The sequence below is a fragment of the Sinocyclocheilus grahami genome, unplaced genomic scaffold (genome assembly GCF_001515645.1).
Source record: "Sinocyclocheilus grahami isolate Dianchi unplaced genomic scaffold, SAMN03320097.WGS_v1.1 scaffold219.1, whole genome shotgun sequence".
Taxonomy (NCBI): domain Eukaryota; kingdom Metazoa; phylum Chordata; class Actinopteri; order Cypriniformes; family Cyprinidae; genus Sinocyclocheilus; species Sinocyclocheilus grahami.
The window spans coordinates 638,737-659,814 of NW_015505398.1; the positions used below are offsets into that span (position 1 = coordinate 638,737).

Sequence of the window (21,078 nt, forward strand, 5' to 3'; positions counted from 1 at the left end):
TATATATATATACAGTATATGTTTTTTTTTTCTAAAACTAATTGTTCTAGTATAACCAGTAGGAGAGGACTGATGTGTGATTTGGTGATAGTACATTGTGTTACAGTGAAGTTATTGATTTTTTTTTTTTAATTACAGTTGTTATTGATTGTATTTCATTAAACAATTAAGCAAAATATATATATTTTTTTATCAAATTATGTGTTGTATTATAACCAGCAGGAGAGCAGTGACATGTACAGTGTGTTACAGTGAAAGTATTGATTTTTTTTCCTAATTACAGTGATTTAATATCTTTCATAAAAAATCCAAAAAATTATGCAAAAAAACTTTATTTTTTACTAAGTGTTGTAGTATAACCAGCGGGAGAGCAGTGATGTGTGAACTAAATTTGGTGACAGTACAGTGTTTTACAGGGAATTTATCGAATATTTTTTTCTAATTACAGTGAAGTTATTTAATATTTTTCATAAAATCATAAAAAAATATGCAAAAAATTTTTTTTTTCTCCAAATCCAGTACATCCAAAGTTAGTACTTCATTTGATAAAACTCAGAACTGGAGAAAGGAGATCTTGTTTTCTTGTTTTGTCCAATTTGTCCTTGTTTTTCATTTTATGTTACAATTGTTTGGAATTTTGCAAATTTGCATGGACTATTCAATAACCAATAAATCCATATGGTCCATTACTAAAGCGTCAACAGAGATATCAGTCAATGCCTGCAGTCTTTCAGCCTCCTAATGGCTCATTTCTGCTCTATCTCTTTGTCTGTTTTCTTCATCTTGGATGTTACTGTAACATCCAACACCCTTATATTCTCTCTTTTCATCCCTCTATCAGTGTTGTGTACTTGCTTTCTGCATTGCTGCCATCAGTGACTGACTTTGATGCTGTATAACTTACACTTACCTAGTAACACATTTGCAGTGGATCAATAGGACTAATTAAAGTGTGTTTTCATCAGCGGCTAGCTGAACAGACAGTGTTTTGAGCTCTCATAACGTCAGGAGATAAACCATAATGAACAGAGTCTCCCTCACATACACACACATGCATGCTTCAGTGCCCATAGACTGATCACCAAGGGATTGTCTTAAAGCATAGGCTGTGTGTGTGAGCCTGGTTGCATCTCTTTAAGCCTTGGGGAAGTATCCATATGAAAAAAATAAAATAAAAGCTGATCCAACCAGAAAAGAGGTTTCCCAGAGTGAGGTTGGAATTAGAGTTTCATCAGGGGGTTGGGGCACAGCGATGTGGATAATATTGAAGAGAAACATGTTCAATGAGTGTCTGCTCTGGCTCCAGATGTAGTGTGCTAATGGAATGCTGTTTAAAAAATTTACTAAAATATGCAGTCGAGAATATAACTTATAAATATATTTATAAGGAGAATATAAACATCAGGTTTTACACAGCTTGTGCATCTTGAGTACAGTTGTCATTAAAGTTCATAAAATTCTCAAATTCATGTACATTTATTTTATTTAATAAACTATTATAAATAATTATACATAAAAATAACAATAATAAAAAATAGAAAAATAATATAAATAGTTATGCAGATAATACATGCAATTAAAAAAAAGTGCAATATAGTAGCATCTACAGTGGTCTTAGACTTTCGGACCCTAATAAATACTGTACATTATACACTTCTTTGTCAGCCATAGAAAAGCCAATATTCTACCATTTCTATAATAGCAAACAGCAGGGGTTGTTGAGTGTTAGTCTATTAGCTGATTTAAATTCACAGGCTGTCTCTCACGGTCCTTATTCTCTGTCTCTGACAGATGAATCCAGTCTGAAGATGAACAGTGTTCATCACATCCCACAGACGCTGGCCAGTCACTTTCTCGCTCTGCGGGTTAACCATAGGACAGAGATACCTACTGCAGATATGCTCAAACCAGACCCACGAGACACCTTCTACAAGAGTGAGTATTCCCTACAGTGTATATGGATATTAAGGTCATTTATGTACACTGTCCAGTAGGGGTGTAACGGTACACAGAAATCACGGTTCGGTACGTACCTCGGTTTTGGGGTCACGGTTCGATACGAGTTCAGTACAACAGGAATTTTTTTTTTTATTTATTTTGAAAAGACAGTAGTTCTTTTTAATTTTAATTAGCTTGTATAATTTCAAGATTTAAAGCAAAAACAGAATGGTCTGGCTTTAGATTTGTGAAATTATGCTACTTAAGACACCTGCACAAAACAAAAACAGCAGACGGACTGAATGAAAATGCAGATTTATTCTCTGACAGCAGGTGGCGCTTATGGAACAGCATCGATACAGCGTTTCCTTGGTTACCACTGTAAACAAAGCAGCTGTGCTTATAAACACTACTTTAATATGCATTATATGGCGGTAAGATGAAAAGAAAATGCCATTGAAACATTTCTGAAGACGGTCAGTTCCTCTCAGAGATACATTCATATAAACCCCCACATATTTGTCTTCCTATATTTTTAGCATCACGAACAGTGAGCTTGATCTCCCTGGTACAGTATTTTCTCCTGTTTACAGACCTCATAAAAGTTCCACACAAATTACATTTTGGGAAATGATTGCAATGCAGTTTGTGTGCAATTCTGGAATAGAGATCGGCCAAAATAAAACTAAAAACCTGTTCCGATTTATAGCCGACATGCCATCTGAACTCACCGTTTTTGTTTTGGGTTGGTGCGTAGATGGTCTCTTCTTCTGCTCTTTCCTGTCGTGACGGTTAGCGTTGCATTGGATTTGGATTTGGATTGATCGCCTATGACTCACTGTATTCATCGTCTGACTGCATGAACCGAACCGTGACGTCTGTACCGTGACGGTTTGGGACGAATACATGTACCATTACACCCCTACTGTCCAGTCATATTGCTGGATCTCACTGTGCTGCTCTCAATTGTAATTTAAATCATGCATTCACACTGCATTCAACTGATGCTTACCATTGGTTTAATGCAATGATGGATATATAATGTGATATAATGACATAATGTGATATATCATATACAATGCAATATGTCATAATGGTCAAAAGTTTTACATCAGCTAACAAAACTGTCCATATGTGTTGAAATATTTTGTTGCAGCATTCTAGCACTGTTGTGTGTACTGTGTGTATAGCTGTGGTTGGTAAACAAAATAAGCATCCATCTCTCAGGATAGACAGTGTGGATATGTGGTTTGCAAGTGCGTTCATGTTTAATTGCTTGTGTGGAAGCTCAGCAGCGCATTGGTGGATCCATATGGTGGTGTAGATATAGGATGTCAGCTTGTTAGGAGCAGCACCACTGAATATGTGACAGTCAGGACTGAGATACAAGCTAATAGTGATGAATGGAAGCCGTTGAATATCTGTTTGGAAATTAGTAAACTGATTTTATGTAACATTTTTAATTTAGATGAACGAGCAGTTATTTGTATGTCAACTGTCTTATGAAGAGTGTGGGAATTGTCTCATATGATGCCGTATTTGTTGTCCTAGTTCCCATGATAGATCAGTCCAGGCTGGAGAATGTTCTGCCATCTTGTGTCTACTCTCCTACCTACGTGGTGAAGGACTTCCCTATCGCACGCTATCAAGGCCTGCAGTTTGTAAGTAACAGTCTCGCCAAGCACACTGTCTATGTTGATAACATAAATGTTGGCTGCTGATTTTAAAAAATGTACTAAAATATGCAGTCGATAACTTACCTAACTCTAGTGCAGCTTTGGCTCAATGAGTTGCTTTAAGCTTTGCAGTTGTGTGTTCAACTTTAGAGCATTTGATACATTATTTCATATTGTAAAATATTATTACAATTTAAAATGACGTTTTCTGTTTGAATATATTTTCAAATGTAACTTATTCCTGTTATGGCAAAGCTAAAATTTTAGCATTACATAAGAACTTTTCTTATTATTAATATTTTTGTGAAAACAGTGAACATTTTTTCAGTACTTTTTAAATAATCAAAAGTTCAAAAGAAAACCATTTATTTAAAAAATTTATTGCTGTCACGTCTGACAAATTTATGATCAACAAATGGTAATTATTGATCATAAATTGCTAGTTATGAAATATGTAAAGCTATTTTTAATAATAATTTTGAAAAAACACTAGAGTTGAAGAAAGTATAAAATGTATTTTATTTTCATGAACTAGGGGTCTGGGACCCACTAGGGGGCCTCAGCACACTTCTGGCCTCAAAATGATTTAAAAAAAAAACAAAGCAAATTTTTAAATAAGCTAAAATCTTTTAAAATAAAGATGTTTATTGATATCATATTCCTTATTTTTATAAAAAAAAAGTCAAATGGGTAAAAACTGGATAAATGAGGAAAATTAAAAGTGTGATTCCCATTTCCATAAAAGCCATTAGAATTTCTGAAATTAATATATAATATAATTTTCTAGTTATGTCCAGCTCTGAAATTTGTAGTTTGCTATACTGCTGACTGGAAAATCATGTGAATTTGCTGATCATAAAGAATGTAATTTTGAATAACATTCAATTCATTTGTTTTATTTTTATAATTTATTTTAATATATTGTCACTCCTAGTTTCAGTAAATAAAAAAAGTTTGAAAATAAACAACTTTGTTATTGAAGCGAAGTACCAGAAAGGTCTTGGCCTACATGGGGTTTTGAATATTGTCTTGGACAGTGGCCTCCATGAAAAAGGATGAGAACCACTGATGAAGTGGACCTGCTCTTTTTAAAAGATATGTCTGAGCTTAGAGCAAACATTGCCCTCTTTTGGTCATCACTGTTAAACACAAGTCTGAGAAGAGAGGGTGGTGCATACCTTAAATCTCATGCTGTCCAATTACAGTCACTGTTTTTAATTCTTCTGATTGTATTATCTGATACACTATTGGCTTAATAAATACATGTCTTTACATATTTTCTCTTATTCTTATGTGTGCTCAACCAGGTCTACCTTTCTTATGTGTATCCCAATGACTTCACCAGACTTACTCATATGGAGAAAAAGAACAAATGCTTCTACCGAGAGTCTCCTGTCTACTTAGAAAAGTATGAATTCTGACTGATCATAAGAAATTAAGCAATAACTAAATGTGTAAATAAAAAGATAACCATGGCCCTGTTACTCTTTTGAATTGTCATGTAGATTTGGCTTCTACAAGTACATGAAGATGGATGAGGATGAGGATGACCAGCCTGTTTTCTTCCCCAAACCTGATGGTCTGTGTTCAGCTGGGATCTTAATAACAGATAAGAATCCAGCAGCTGTTTGCTCTCTTTAAAATCTCACCATCTGTAATGAGCCAAGTGACTTATGTGTTCCCAGGGTTCAAAATTAACACAAACCAGACGGCAAATGTGAGTAGAAATTGGCTTTAAGGAGTAAATAAAACAGTTGGCCGCCAACTTTATTAGGATCATTACATGGTTTAGGTTACGCTGTTAGTAAAATACAGTTTGATAGTCACTTATACAAAGATATTGTACAGTACATCACAATATCGCATTTCAAATTTTTTAGTTTTCTCTTTTTTTTGGTCAACGACCACTCAAGATACGAAAGAAGGAAGGCAGAGAGAGTTTATAACCATAACTGTGAAAAAGCATTTATGTAACCTAGTGAGGATGTGTCATTCCTAGACCAGTCCTTCTGAAGCTTCAAGACATTAAATGGTAGAGATGGTCTAGTAGTGAGTGCACATAGATACATCATAAATGTTTCCTCCCCTGCAGTCACGACATGAAAACACTATTAAAATGATAATTTAAAGAATATTTTATATTGCATTTTTTATATTAACTGAATTTCTGTTAATGCAGTACAGGTAATGACAACCTTCTGTGGTCTCCAGTGCATTATGTGATTAATTTACAGCTAAACAAAAGAAAACATAATGCGTTTACCTCAATAATCTGTCAATGTCTTGCATAAAATAGTCAAATTGAACATGCTCAGTATTAATTAATTCTTTTTTAGCTAATTCTTTTTTTTTTGGTGAATTGGAATCTGTGCAAAGGATGCAGAGGATACACCTAATGACACCTAGTGCAAATCCTTCAAAACAGGCAGAATGAAGGACGCAAAACAAAGTATGCCTACTATGGATCCTTCAAACTGAGACATCCTTTGATGGAGCTTCATGAAGTGGCAGTCTAGATATGCAGCCTTACAAGAATGCATCCGTCTGTTTGAGAAGCGCCCACTGTGTCGTTGTTATCTTTGGGCCCACTTTATATTAGGTGGCCTTAACTAGAAAAAAAATAAGTACAATGTATTTATTGTGTTAATATTGTATTGCAAAATAATCCTTCTGCTATTGAGGTGGGATACGGGTAAGGTTAGAGACAGATTTTGTGGTATGGGTAGGTTTAAGTGTGGGTTAAGGTGTAAGGGATGGGTCAACAGTGTAATTAATTATAAATGTAATTTAAAAAATGCACAGTAAGTGCATTGTACCAAAAAATGTATTTAAATGTAAGTACATAGTAGTTAAGGCCACTTAATATAAAGTGGGACCTTATCTTCATTTTGGGTGGCAACCAGCGTTAAGGTTCAATACTGCCTTCTACTACACTGATGCATATGTATATGTGTATATGTATGTATGTACCTGTATGTATGTAGGGAAAAACACAATGTGTGTGTTTGTGCTAGGTGCAGTTTCATCAATACGCTCATCTCCTGTATCATTCTTCAAGTGACCTGCACTACAGTAAACAAAATCGCAAATAAAATAATGCGTGACCAGTAAGAAATATTTATAACTGATAAACTGTGTCAATGTAAAAGTAAAACTGGCATATGTGGCAAATAGTTTATTTTGGACCTTGTGTGTGCATTTGGACAGCTGCAACATGCTGTGTGTAACAGCATGTATGGAAGGTCTGGAGATGATTATCATTAACTGTAGATTTACATTAACACTGCAGCAGCCTCACTGACTCTTTAATCATGTCATTAAGCAATTCTCATTTCAGATTACATGAATTATTTAAAGAGCTTTGGTTTGATGGGACTTGTCTCTTCTGACAGATTTCCTGGAGGAGGAAGAAGGCGTCGACCCAGAGGAGACAATCAATTCCAGCAACCGGCCAGTCAAGAGGAGTAGTCCACCCTATCAGACATCAAGAATTACAGCGTCCACTGCTTCCTCCAAGCCTGATAGATTAGACAGGGGTTCAAAGAGCTACATCTTTCAGCAAGGAAGGCAGTACGTTCAGTTAAAAGAGCGAGAGGGGAGTACAAGACCGAAAGGGGAAAGGTTTTATAAACACTCTCTGGTGGTGGATGATGAAATGACAGAAATAAGACAGACAAAGGGTAGTACAGGTGCGTTAGAGCCTCAAAGTGGGTCTCTAAATGAACAGACGGGAGCGAGCAAGGAACAAGGGGAATCCCGAACACTTGCGCTGGTTCAGAGAGGGCGTTCTTTAACATGGCTACTGCCTGACCCTGAACTGTCAAATCAGAGTAAACTGACAGAAACTTCTAGCCCACCTGTGAAGGGAAGATCACTCGTTAAGCTTCCTCAGAAGTCTCCTCTCTATGTCTTGGCCAATCGGATTTTAGGTAATGCAGGCAAACCTGTGGTTGGGACCATTGTGGAAAAAGAGACTAATACCAATAAAATTTACTTCACTAGACCCCGTCCTCCAGTAAGCAGACCAAAACCTCCTGTGGAAGTGTTTCCTGGTGTGTTCCTTTATCAATCTAGAAAGAGCAAGAGGCTTGTTGATTTGAGTTCAAAATGGAGGTCCTTAAAAACGCAAGCAGCTGCTTCTCTCGCCTGGCAGAACTTCCCCTTAATGGGCCTTAAGACTTCCACCCAATCTGCCCTGTTAAAACACAGTCATCCTTCCTTGCCTACGGAGCCTGGGCCTCATAATAAGGGTGACCCTACAGCCTCCATATCAGATCCAGACAGCTTGCCTCCTTCAAGCTCAGAAAGGAGAGACCACCCTGGGTTAAACTCGTCTGAGAACAGCCGGTCTCCGGAGGTGCAGCCAACTAAGGTCTCAGAGATGCCGGAGGGATCGGACATGGCTTCTCAGAGCAGAGGCCTTGAGGAAGGAGAGATGTCAGACTACAGTTATGAGGAGACTGAAGTGAGGCCACACTTGTCAGAGGAGGCCATAAATTGGCAGCGGACCTTCAGCGTGAACCCTGTGGACTTTGAGCTGCTGAGGTCAGACTGGAACGACCTGAGGTGTAACGTCTCGGGGAACCTGCAGCTCGCAGAGAACGAGGTCATTGATGTGATCTCACAGTACATGGAGAGGCTAAATGAGAGGACTGGAGGGTGGGTGAGATCTTAAAATGCAAATAAGGATATTTAAATGGATATTTCACCCAAAAATAAATCTTTCATTATGTACCCACTTTCGTGTTGATCCAAACGAGTATAAATTTCTTTGTATAATTTTAATCCAATATTATCGGTACACGCATTCGTATGGAAAATTTTCGGGTAAGGGTCTTTTGGTTTAGTATGCATGTATACTGAACAAATACAGCATTGGTTTAAACCACTGCACAAGTGGAACTTCATTGGAAATTTCCAGTTTTATAAATTGTTACTTTTGATAAGAAACAAAGTCTCATCTTCCGAATTATGACAAACAATAAATAGCATCTTTGATGTGGTGAGACAGATCGGCAGATCGTATCAGATATTAAATTATTTAATGTATGTTTAAATAAATCTGTTATTAAACAAGTTATGACACCCACTGTATAAATGGAATATATTTCAACAACAAATGTTATCATTTAGAAGTTAATTTAAAAACTGCATTATGTGCAATTTACATGTTTGCATTCATTTTTTTAGTTGAGTGTTTACTACAGGTGCATCTCAATAGATTAGAATGTCATGGAAAAGTTCATTTATTTCAGTAATTCAACTCAAATTGGGAAACTCGTGTATTAAATAAATTCAGTGCACACAGACTGAAGTAGTTTAAGTCTTTGGTTCTTTTAATTGTGATGATTTTGGCTCACATTTAACAAAAACCCACCAATTCACTATCTCAACAAATTAGAATACTTCATAAGACCAATAAAAAAACATTTTTAGTGAATTGCTGGCCTTCTGGAAAGTATGTTCATTTACTGTACATGTACTGAATTGGTAGGGGCTCCTTTTTCTTTAATTACTGCCTCAATTCGGCGTGGCATGGAGGTGATCAGTTTGTGGCACTGCTGAGGTGGTATGGAAGCCCAGGTTTCTTTGACTGTGGCCTTCAGCTCATCTGCATTTTTTGGTCTCTTGTTTCTCATTTTCCTCTTGACAATACCCCATAGATTCTCTTCCCCATGGGGTTCAGATTTGGTGAGTTTGCTGGCCAGTCAAACACACCAACACCATGGTCATTAGTTGAATTACTGAAATAAATGAACTTTTCCACGACATTCTAATTTATTGAGATGCACCTGTATATTTAAAAATAAATAGTATTTAAATTTAAGTTTTAACTCAAGTTTATTGTAACCTTATAGTAACGTAAAAGGGCTCCCTATAGTTTAGAGCAGAAACTGAGGTAGATTTTAATCCTTTAGAGATTTACAGAAAGAGCAAATTGTTCAGTAAACCACTGTTTAATAAAAAAAAATGCAATTTAATGTTTAGTTTTGTCGCCCTACTGCATCGAAACCATACCGAACCATGATGTCAAAATTATATTATATTATTATATTATTATAAAATTATAAAGAAAGCATTTACATACAGTAGGCTTAAAGGCGCAGTTGGAAAAACAGCCTTTTTAATACTATGAATAATTATAGAGAAGACAGAAAATTAACAGTATTTTTTAGAAATTAAGACTATTTTAGGTGTAGACAACTTTACTAATAATATGGACCTTAGTGAAAAATATATATATAATTCAAAAATGAATAAATATGTGTGTGGGTTTTTCCTGCTGAGCCTGCAGCTCAAGTGTAGAGCTATTAATTCTAACCTTGTACTGAGACAGTCTAAACTCCTGCTGGTAAGCGGTCTCTCAGTGGGTCGCTTCATGCAGTTTTATCATAACAAATGGGAAAGCTTTATTACTCCTGACACAACTAGATTAAACAGGATACGTGGTGTTACATTATGTACGTATATTTATCATGTATATCCCTTATTGTCTCATTTAAATGCACTCTATTTACAGCAACTGTTCTCTTTTTTTCTCACTGTTTCTTCTTCACCTCTCTATCAGGATCTACACTCTGGTCCGTATTGTAAATGTAGAGAAGAGGAGAGACTCAGCCAGGGGCAACCGTTATTTGATGGAGCTGTTGTTGATTGAGGGAGGGAAAAGAGTGGTGCGTCTGTCTGACTACATCTATCTGCTGTTGCACCGCAGTCGATATGAGGAGGGAATTGAGAGCAGAGAGGGAACTTTACCCTCATCCCACCATACACCCTCCAAAAACCCACCACCCAGCGGCTCCAGTACCCAAACACGCACCACCACAACCTGGAGCACCAGCTGGGCCAAACCCCTGCTCTGCCAGCCGACTATGTTAAAATGGAGACATGACGTGATGGTACACTTTGTAGTACCAGGTATTTAAAACTAATATGAGCTCCTGTTAGTGCATATTTATCAAAGCAATGCAAATAAGTGTACATGAGGACTGTAGAGAGCATGTCAATTTGAAAACAAAGCCAGATACGGTACATTTTAGGAGCGCAATATAACTAGTTTAATTTATGAATAGCTTGGCAAACTGCAGTTTCATAGCCACTCATCGGAGTTGTCTTCTGTGACAGTAAAGAACCAGGCTCGCTGGGTGCAGCAGTTTATCTCAGATATGGAGCTCCTGCACCGTGAGACCAAGGATGAGAATTTCAGCGTGATCGTCGTAGACTTCCAGAGCGATGACATGGATGTGGAGCAGGCACTGAAGGAGAGCATTGTGCCCAGGTGAGGACTGAGTTCTTGTGTCTTTCCACTTTTAGCTAAGCACCTGCAGAGCAGAGTCCCTGCATAGATCTTCACTGGAGGATTCTTCATGTAAGTCCTGTTTTTGGGCTCACATACTGTTTGTAACTGAGAAAACAATATTTTTCTCTATTTGTTTTTTTTGTTTGTTTTTGGCTCTGTGTGTGTAGGTACAAGTATCTGAGACGTGAAGGGAACTTCGAGAGATCGTCTGGTTTACAGATGGGTGTAGACACCATAGAGGTGAGAAGATTTTATACAGGCCTTTTCTATTGTAAATGTGTACTGTACCTGGGGTGATCTGTGTTTGGGAACAATATTTTTAAGTTTAATTTTAATGGAAAATAATGAATTTTTATAGATGATTGACTCTTTTCGAGAATGGAAGCTTGTCTAGAAGGTATTTTGGGATTTTTTTAGGCATTTGAAAATGAATTCAAAACATAACTTTAATTGATAAAAAAAGTAATATTTACAAATTTTCTCCAAGAAAATTGGTTGCACAAAGCAACACTGGTGATTGTTTGTTTTTGGCTCTGTGTGTGTAGGTACCAGTATCTGAGACGTGAAGGGAACTTCGAGAGATCGTCTGGTTTACAGATGGGTGTAGACACCATAGAGGTGAGAAGATTTTATACAGGCCTTTTCTATTGTAAATGTGTACTGTACCTGGGGTGATCTGTGTTTGGGAATTAAATATTTAAGTTTAATTTTAATGGAAAATAATGAATTTTTATAGATGATTGACTCTTTTCGAGAATGGAAGCTTGTCTAGAAGGTATTTTGGGATTTTTTTAGGCATTTGAAAATGAATTCAAAACATAACTTTAATTGATAAAAAAAGTAATATTTACAAATTTTCTCCAAGAAAATTGGTTGCACAAAGCAACACTGGTGATGGTGTAACATCATTTCCAGGACAGTCACAGCATAGTGTTCCTGTGTGACCTGCATATCCACTTCCCTCACAATATCCTGGAGACTATTAGGAAGCACTGTGTGGAAGGCAAACTGGCCTTCGCACCCATCGTCATGAGGCTGGACTGTGGGAGCTCACCTCTGGAGCCTGATGGTAAAACATATACACAGACACTTTTAGAGACAGCTGCTAGGTACATAAAAACACATATGCTTAAACACCAGTTGTGCATAATGTGTCTGATTCTATTTCTTGCATATCCTGTTTGTTTTAAACAGAGTCGTATTGCTCTCTTTAGACATAATGTCTAGCAGTTTACTTCTTACTTTTTTCACTTTAATGGACCTTGGTGAATAATAGTACATATTTATTACAAAAACATAAGTTCATAGTAATTCGAAAGGTTTGAACAGTAGTGTATGTATAGATGAACTGTTATAGCAAATTTATTCACTGAAATAAACATGATTTTATCACAAGCAGGATTGATATGTGATATGAGAAGAATGAGTGGAATGATTGTTTGAAAAAGGTTATGTCGGAATGTAATTGGTTATTTATACAGAGAGAGGCTGATTTAATTTATTTTCTTATTTGCCTTTGGCAGACACATTTTAGTCAAAAACAAATTTGCATATTTATTCTGATGGGTCAATATATTATATGCATCATGCTGTCAGCTTCCTCTGGCATTTTGGAAGCGATTTCCCTCACTTAGGGTACTGCACATGAATTGACAAATACAATTGTTTTATGCATCTTCTAGGTTATGGACATTGGCACGAAACTGTTTTTGCTAAATTAGTTTAGAATGCGTTTTTAAGAAACTGGGAGATCTCCATTGTTTGTGTACATTTATCTAAGGTCTGATTTTCTCACACAGGCTTTTGGGAAGTGAATGGCTTTGGCTTGTTTGGAATTTATAAGTCTGATTTTGATAAACTTGGTGGGATGAATACAGAAGAGTTTAAAGACCGCTGGGGAGGAGAAGACTGGGAGCTGCTGGACAGGTAATTAATTCCATTGCGAATGCCAGTTTGTTCTGGTAACTCTGTATGATAATGTTCCATAACATAACATTAGCTAATGCATTAATAAACTATGCGGCTTAACTATGAGAATGTGAAATTTAATATCAAACCAATCAAGTCTTAGTTCCAGTGTTGGTGTAACTACTGTGTTTGGTCTCTCTTCCTCTGTCACATCTTCTCTCAGGGTTCTGCAGAACGGACTAGAGGTAGAAAGACTGCGACTGAGGAACTTTTACCACTATTTCCACTCCAAACGGGGCATGTGGAACATTCCTATTAAAAGACCATCTCAAGGATAACAGAGGAGCACAGAGGACCCTGCTGTTGTTTTTGGCTGGCTTAGTGTGTGTGGTGGCCATTTCTGCCCCAGTCGATGCTCAGGGGAACATGGGCCTGCCACACTGTGTTTGATGTGAGCGCTGGAGTTTGATGAACAAGATTCTCTTGAGGGCTTTGCCAAGTTCATTCAACTTGATGGGTAAAATATGAATCTATGAAGAAACCAGGAGAACGCTGAGAGTGGATAATTGAAGGCACATGCACATGAGACATTTTAAAAATGCTTCTTTGCCGGTCTTAAGATTTAAAAGAAATGTGAAGAGAGGGGGTTGTCTAATATTCTGCAGTTTGTCTCTTTATTTCAAACTTAACGAGTAGTTTAAAATAGCAGAGGTTTGGGCTCACAATACTTGTGAATATACTTCAAAATACTTACAATAGAGGGTGCCAAATTATAAAGAGTGTTAGACTTGCACAGTAATACAGACAAGTTTTGATGAAGGGATAATTTCTGTGAAATTGTTTGTAGAGGATTTAGGTATGTACTTTTCCCTGTTAAAATTTCTTGTTTTGAAGAATAAATAAAGTTCATTCAAAGAAATCTTGTTCAGATATTATTTCAGCATAATCCTTCTACTAACCACCACACGAGGGCATAAACGTGCATCAAACAGATGCAGGAATATTTCACCTCTATAGAATTAGTATACCACTTTCATTTGTTTAAGTTAGCTGCTATGTATTGCCTATTAACCCGAGACTAATCAATGTCATTCAAACAACATTTATTTATTAAGTTTAGTGGTATCGATAGTGATATAAATTAGTGGTAGACTGTGTTTAGATAGAATGAAAAAAGACCGAACTCTTGTCCTATGTTCTGACTTTGCACTGAACTGCGCGTGTCTGATTGGTTGAGAGAAAGCTGTGCGCTGATTGGATGAAACTTTTAGCTGTCAAAAGTTTGTCTGACCAGCGTGGGTCATCCGGCGCTGGATTGCCCATGTGTGCAGACCTTTAAACCAAGAGTTGTGCTTTACGATGGACGTGCGTTAACTTAAGTCAAGGAGTTTGTCTTTGCGCTGCGTGTCTACTAACCAGGGAAGGAGTGCACCTCCTGTTAAGTCCTATATATTGGAAAACGTAGAATAAATCACTCCACTTACATAAATAAGCAAGATATGGCAGCCTTGAGCAATACTACTATGAAGACTTTGGAGGATTTGACCCTTGACTCTGGATATGGAGCCGGTGATTCTTACAGATCCCTCAGCTTGTCCTCCTCCAAGTCCAACTCGCAGGCGCTCATCAGCTCTCCACAGCGAGGGAACTGGTGGAGCTACACGGATTCCATGAACAGCAGAAACAACAGCTGGGACACAGTGAACACGGTGCTTCCTGAAGACCCAGAGGACATCTTCTCCAAATGTCCGAGGCTACCAGAGTTAGAAGAGTTCCCTTGGACAGATGAGGAGTTCGATGTTTTCCTGCGTAAAGTTGCTGGAGAGTCTTTCACACCAGAGAGCGTCAGGAGTCTGTCACTGCTTATGCGCAGAGCTTTGTTGCGGATCTCCAGAGAGGCGCAGCGGTTGAGTGTCGTGCACTGCAGGTGCACGCGGTTCGAGGTGCAGAGCGCTATGAGACTGGTCATGAGCTGGGCGCTGGCGGAAAGCTGCGTCTCGGCCGCGGTCAGAGCCATCTCGCTGTACAGCATGAGCGCCGGAGAGGTCCTGCGCAAGAGCAAGTCCTCCCGCTGCACACTGAGTCTGTCTGTCGGACGCTTTTTCCGCTGGATGGTGGACACTCGCATCTCAGTGCGCATTCACGAGTACGCGGCCATCTGTTTGACCGCTTGCATTGAAAATCTAGTGGAGGAGATCGGGCTCCGTGTGCTGGCGGCGCAGAGCGGGATCAACACCTCTCCAGTGACCCCTGAGGCGCTGGAGGCTGTCGTCAGCAATGACGCGGAGATATTTGGTCTCGTTCAGAACTTTGAACATCTCATCTGCGGGAAGAACGCCAATGGTAAGACACTAATTAACAGAATGTAAGAGTAGTTAACACTTTACACTGTCCATTCAAGTTTATAGCATTAAAACCCAGGAAGGAAAGTTACATTTGGAGCACTTCGGTTCTCCTGGGAATGTCCTGTTGTGGTCATTGATTTAGGGCCTGTGGATCGTTTTATTTGAAGAGTCTTTAACATTACTGTGCATAGTCATACCAAAAAATATAATAATATAATATAATATAATATAATATAATACAATGAGTTCATGTGACTTGAGAAATATAGAGTGCCTTCAAAATAAATGTTTGATACAACTGCATGTGTTACAGTTGACCAATTAATTCATTTTCACTGATGCACTTTTAATTTCTTATTCTATTAAAAACTGTTTTATTGTGCATGTTGATACCGTATAAGTAATTATAATAGCTAACACTAATTTACAATTACAAGTGGCCCTGCAAGGCTGCAAAAATAATTACATTTGTAATGTAACATGATCTCTGCATGTAAAATGTATTCATTATTATTTTGTGTACATAGACAAATGTGTGATTTGATTAGATTCTGAGTCTTTGAAGGGCACCTTGATCTTCGTCTCGGTGAAAATACTAATTATCGTTTCCACTTTCATCTTGTCTCAAATCAATGGTAAGACACTAATTAACAGAATGTAAGAGTAGTTAACACTTTACACTGTCCATTCAAGTTTATAGCATTAAAACCCAGGAAGGAAAGTTACATTTGGAGCACTTCGGTTCTCCTGGGAATGTCCTGTTGTGGTCATTGATTTAGGGCCTGTGGATCGTTTTATTTGTAGAGTCTTTAACATTACTGTGCATAGTCATACCAAAAAATATAATAATATAATATAATATAATACAATGAGTTCATGTGACTTGAGAAATATAGAGTGCCTTCAAAATAAATGTTTGATACAACTGCATGTGTTACAGTTGACCAATTAATTCATTTTCACTGATGCACTTTTAATTTCTTATTCTATTAAAAACTGTTTTATTGTGCATGTTGATACCGTATAAGTAATTATAATAGCTAACACTAATTTACAATTACAAGTGGCCCTGCAAGGCTGCAAAAATAATTACATTTGTAATGTAACATGATCTCTGCATGTAAAATGTATTCATTATTATTTTGTGTACATAGACAAATGTGTGATTTGATTAGATTCTGAGTCTTTGAAGGGCACCTTGATCTTCGTCTCGGTGAAAATACTAATTATCGTTTCCACTTTCATCTTGTCTCAAAGAGGGATGTCAGCTCTGCGTAATTATGCATAAACAAATGTCAGAAACGCAAGTCTCCCCACAAGTCTGAATCTGATCATTATGCACGACAACTCAAGGCCCAGTGATGCGTTGCCTTTGGTGTATCATACAATAAACTGGTTGGGCGAATATAAGAAAATTATATTTGCTATCTGTTGGCACGAGTAGACAGACTTATTAAACCTGTGCATCCATAATTTTGTTGTAGACTGTCATAAGTAATATTGATTAAATTATAGCTAAATATTTAATGATTCAGTCTTGATGTGTTATATTTGTTACCTGTCTGTATTTGTTTTCTTAATTCGACGGTTCTCTCTGTATCAGAACTTACTGATTAAATGGTGGGATGTATATTATAAATAAGGTTTAGCTATGGCTGTACATCCCAATAGGCACACACATTTTCAGAAGTGCACAAAAAGCCCATTGTTCTGCTCTAAGCCATCCACAAGCCATGCAAGCTGTGGAAAATGGAGTGAGAAGAATGGAAAGCCATCACACACTCTCCCTCTGGTTTAAATCAGTCTGGTGATCGTCTCTGTGACAGGGTAGCCTGTATGAAGCTGGTCTGCTTGGCACTGTGCAGAAAGAGTGTCTTTTGGGGACAAGAGAGGAAATTATGTTTTCATTGTCATGCCTTTCACGAAGAAAAGTAAGAGTTTATTGATATCTCGTGGGATTGAAATAGAAACCATCAAGCTGCTGTAATGCCAACAGCAGCACACAAACTACATACTACACTACACTACACTTTGTACATCTGAATGTGGTAGCTATTAACATCTCGCTGTGTGTGGTTTTTACTTTGCACCCTACACTCTTAAAAATAAAGGTTCTTTATCAGCATGTATGGTTCCATGAAGAACCTTTCACATCCAGGGAACCTTTCCCTTGCACAAAAGATTCTTTAGATTATTAAAATGTTCTTCACTCTAAGAAAATAATTAAGAATTGTTTGGGGAATCCAAAATGGTTCCTCAATGGCACTGATCTGACACCCACCTTTATTTTTAAGAGTTTCGGTGTAGTTCAGACACTTCTGGAGGCGTAGGCTTAGAAATATATTAATCCGATTCAAATGTACACACTCAGCATGATTGATGTGACAGTGCACTCGTGCTCAATCACCCGTGGCTGGTAAAGTTGTTTTGCCCACTTATACTGAGACACAGCTGACCTGTTTCTCGGAAGTCCAAAATGTCCTCTGGGAATATTTAGAAGTAAACATTTGCTGTGCTGGATGTACAGAAGCTGCTATAGTATTTCACAGGAGGCCTGTGCTCTGTATTTGCACATGTAGCCTTTGAGTGCTATTATAAACATCGTCTTGAGGGTCTCGAGCATCTAGAGTGGGCAAATGCTTTCTATAAGAAGAGGAGAAGGTGCCTTCCTAAAGCATGCAATGACAGCTGCTCTGTGTGCGAGTTGACCTTCCTCAACTCCCCAGCATGCCTGCCTGGATACATTAGCATCTGTTCCAAAGAGGTGTTACTTAGTCTAAATTCAGGGTGGCCATGGAAGTTGCACTGAATTGACTTCAGATTCATCAAAATTCAGGCAAATTTCCATCGCTGATTTCTGAATTTTAAGGGATAGCCCACCCCAAAATGTAATCATGTCGTTCCAAACTTGTATATGACTTCCATTCTTCTGTGGAACACAAAAAGAAGATATTTTGAAGAGCATTGGTAACCAAACCATTTTGATCACCATTGACTTCCATTGTATGCACAAAAAAAACAATGAGACATTTCTCAAAATCACAGTCTCATCGCAGTTCATAACTGTTTTTTGGTGGGTAGATGGCATGAATACGTATGATTTCATTCACACATTTTCAAACAATGGTTGAGTTTAGGGATGGACCTTCATGCTAACTTTTTTTCTAAAAATCATTCGTTTTCCCACAAATCACATTGCACATTCATACAAAATCATCACCGCATAAAATGTGTTTTGTTAGATCTGGATGCTCAAAATATATGATTATTGTTTCTATAAAAGAAACAAAGTCATACAGGTTTGGAACGACAACATTAGGGTTACTAAATAATGACAGAATATTCAATTGTAGGTGAACTATCCCTTTAGCTCTGCGCCATGTGAAGTCCAATTCTGTTTAAACGGTCAGAGAGAGGAAACACTTGCGGTTTGATTTACATCAAACAAGATCTAAACGTATGTAGGAATGTAGCATTTTATGATACAACATAAAACATTTTATGGGGCTGCTTCACTGTTTTGTTACTACAAGCATCGAATCACTTATGCTCACGTAAAGAGCACTCACAACTGAAAGGAACTGTTCCCTTTAGCACCTCATTAATCCAAATATATGTGCAAGACTAAAGGTTTTACACATTGCTAATGTTCAAAGAACAATGTTCCTTGGAGCTTTTCATAAAGCACAGAAAAAGCACTTACATGAATAAGTATACGCTGGGGAACATCATAGCTCCTGAAAGCCCTTGAAAATCACTGCTAATCAGTCATGTTAAGAATACAGTGAGTTACTCTACACTTCTTTGTTCCACCATTAACTGTTAAAGTAGATGTCAAACACGATTTTAGCCTTATTTATAGCTTAGGTGAATATAATGTTGTTAACTGAGGCTCTTGTGTGAATTGAATGTGATGTAATCAACAAAAAGCTATTTCAAAGGGTTAACAGAGGATAATTAAGCATCCACATTGTGTTCCTTGAGTGATGTATGTGGATTATTTACCACAGAGTGCAACTTAATCAAGTGTGTGTCATCACAGCAATTACACAGAGTGATTTATTTAGCAGTATCTGTTTGCCTTGAGTCTTGACACCCATCATGTTTTATGGATTAGCTCTGCATGATTAATGTTATAATGTCGTCTCTCCTCAACATATCCCATACTTACCAAACCCTCCAACTTTGATTAATATTGCAGTCTGACAAGCTAAATTACATTCAAATCCTACTCAGAGATAACCCTGTTAGTCTGCGAAGCCCAGTGAATAGACTGTAAGTAATTAAGCTATCAGCAGAAAGAGACTGATGTCCTCCATTCAACCCCCAGATCAGGAAATCCACTTTATAGCCATGACATGTTTTGAAGAACTGCTACAAAATACTTTGCAATTGAAATTGCTGCCTCGATGAAAACTGGCTATGGGGTTTATGGGTGAGAGAAGCGGGCAGATGGAGATCCTGTGTAGCGCTGAGTTTCTGTAGTTCTGCTTTTTCCATCTATCACAAGAATGAGGCTTCAGAGTGAATTCTTGGCTTTAGACTGTAGCTCTCACACAGGCCGCTCTGATACAGACCAGGCTGTCAAACTGTTTTAGTTATGGCTTGAGGTAGCAAGTGGTGTCAAAAGGCTAAAGTGAGAGGTTGTGATGAGTGACCTGTCTGTCAGTCACAGAGATCATCCATAAATGGGTGATACTTCAGTTAGTGGAGCTTTTCCTGTAAGATATCTCTAAAGAAATACCTCGAAATAGTTGGGAATTAGAACTGGGAAGACACTTAATATTCATGAATATTCTCAATTTGATTGCACTGACACTGCTGAATGAAGACACTGTTGTCTTCTGTAGAGCTGTTTGTTTCATAATTGATGAATTTTGAAATATCAAAACTGTTATTGAACTGAATTAAATCAACATTGAACTGATTTGAGATGAATAACAACAGTTGTCTTCTAGAGCTGATTATAGCGGAATTAAGCTTTTTTCATAGTTGATGAACTTTACACAGTTATTGAACTGAACTGAATCAACACTGAACTGGCTTGAACTAAACAATGACATTATTGTCATTTTCGGCACAATTTGAATTAGTCTCATTTAAAAACGTTTGCATCATTGATTCTGTTGTTTTCCTATTTATTACTGTGAAGCTGCTTTGAAACAGTATTGTATAAATCAAGCGCTAAAGGTGACTTGACCAATAAAAAAAAAACAGTTATTGAACTGAACTGAATCAACACTGAACTGGCTTGAACTAAACAATGACATTATTGTCATTTTCGGCACAATTTGAATTAGTCTCATTTAAAAACGTTTGCATCATTGATTCTGTTGTTTTCCTATTTATTACTGTGAAGCTGCTTTGAAACAGTATTGTATAAATCAAGCGCTAAAGGTGACTTGACCAATAAAAAAAAAAAGCCATTTGAGAAAGCGAACGAATTGCAATGCTCTGGTAAACCGCTATAGAGTTAGAACCGGTGAATGCGGTTTCATAGAACGAGAATGATGTGTGCCAAGTGAGTCGCTGTAGAAACCAAATATTTTAATGTGGACGAAATAGCTCAAATCGAGAGCCAACGCAAACGCAATGACATGTGAAATAAAATGTCATCATGTATTAAAGAAGAGTGGCTTGATTAAGTGCTGGAAATAGCGGATGATGGGCACAGAACGGTAACAAAACATTTTACAGTAAAAAACGGTAACAAGACATTTACAGTCACACACAGGTGTATTGTGCAAACTGTACTTCATAGGGAAGTTTAGATAGCCTAGCTATAGAAGAATTCACATTCACGTTTTTTTATATATACAGTATATATTTAACTTACAGATCTCAGTTTAAATGCTTCAGTTTGTTTTCTGTTCTATTCTATTCTATCAGTTTAAATGCTTCAGTTTGTTTT

General features: G+C 37.4%; 2 protein-coding genes across 2 annotated transcripts in view; both read left to right on the forward strand.

Moving 5' to 3' along the window:
- Positions 1-13,624, forward strand: part of LOC107596444 (N-acetyl-beta-glucosaminyl-glycoprotein 4-beta-N-acetylgalactosaminyltransferase 1-like) — an 80,608-nt gene extending 66,984 nt beyond the window's left edge. The window contains exons 10-20 of the mRNA XM_016287187.1: positions 1,792-1,935; positions 3,490-3,599; positions 4,922-5,022; positions 5,120-5,193; positions 7,007-8,273; positions 10,183-10,532; positions 10,740-10,893; positions 11,460-11,532; positions 11,830-11,983; positions 12,714-12,840; positions 13,046-13,624. Coding sequence (XP_016142673.1) covers positions 1,792-1,935; positions 3,490-3,599; positions 4,922-5,022; positions 5,120-5,193; positions 7,007-8,273; positions 10,183-10,532; positions 10,740-10,893; positions 11,460-11,532; positions 11,830-11,983; positions 12,714-12,840; positions 13,046-13,160 — 2,669 coding nt within the window. The 3' untranslated portion in view covers positions 13,161-13,624. The remainder of the gene's footprint in view (positions 1-1,791; positions 1,936-3,489; positions 3,600-4,921; positions 5,023-5,119; positions 5,194-7,006; positions 8,274-10,182; positions 10,533-10,739; positions 10,894-11,459; positions 11,533-11,829; positions 11,984-12,713; positions 12,841-13,045) is intronic.
- Positions 13,625-14,176: 552 nt separating this feature from the next.
- LOC107596486 (ankyrin repeat and BTB/POZ domain-containing protein 2-like) overlaps positions 14,177-21,078 on the forward strand; it is a 28,866-nt gene continuing 21,964 nt past the window's right edge. The window contains exon 1 of the mRNA XM_016287233.1: positions 14,177-15,165. Coding sequence (XP_016142719.1) covers positions 14,322-15,165 — 844 coding nt within the window. The 5' untranslated portion in view covers positions 14,177-14,321. The remainder of the gene's footprint in view (positions 15,166-21,078) is intronic.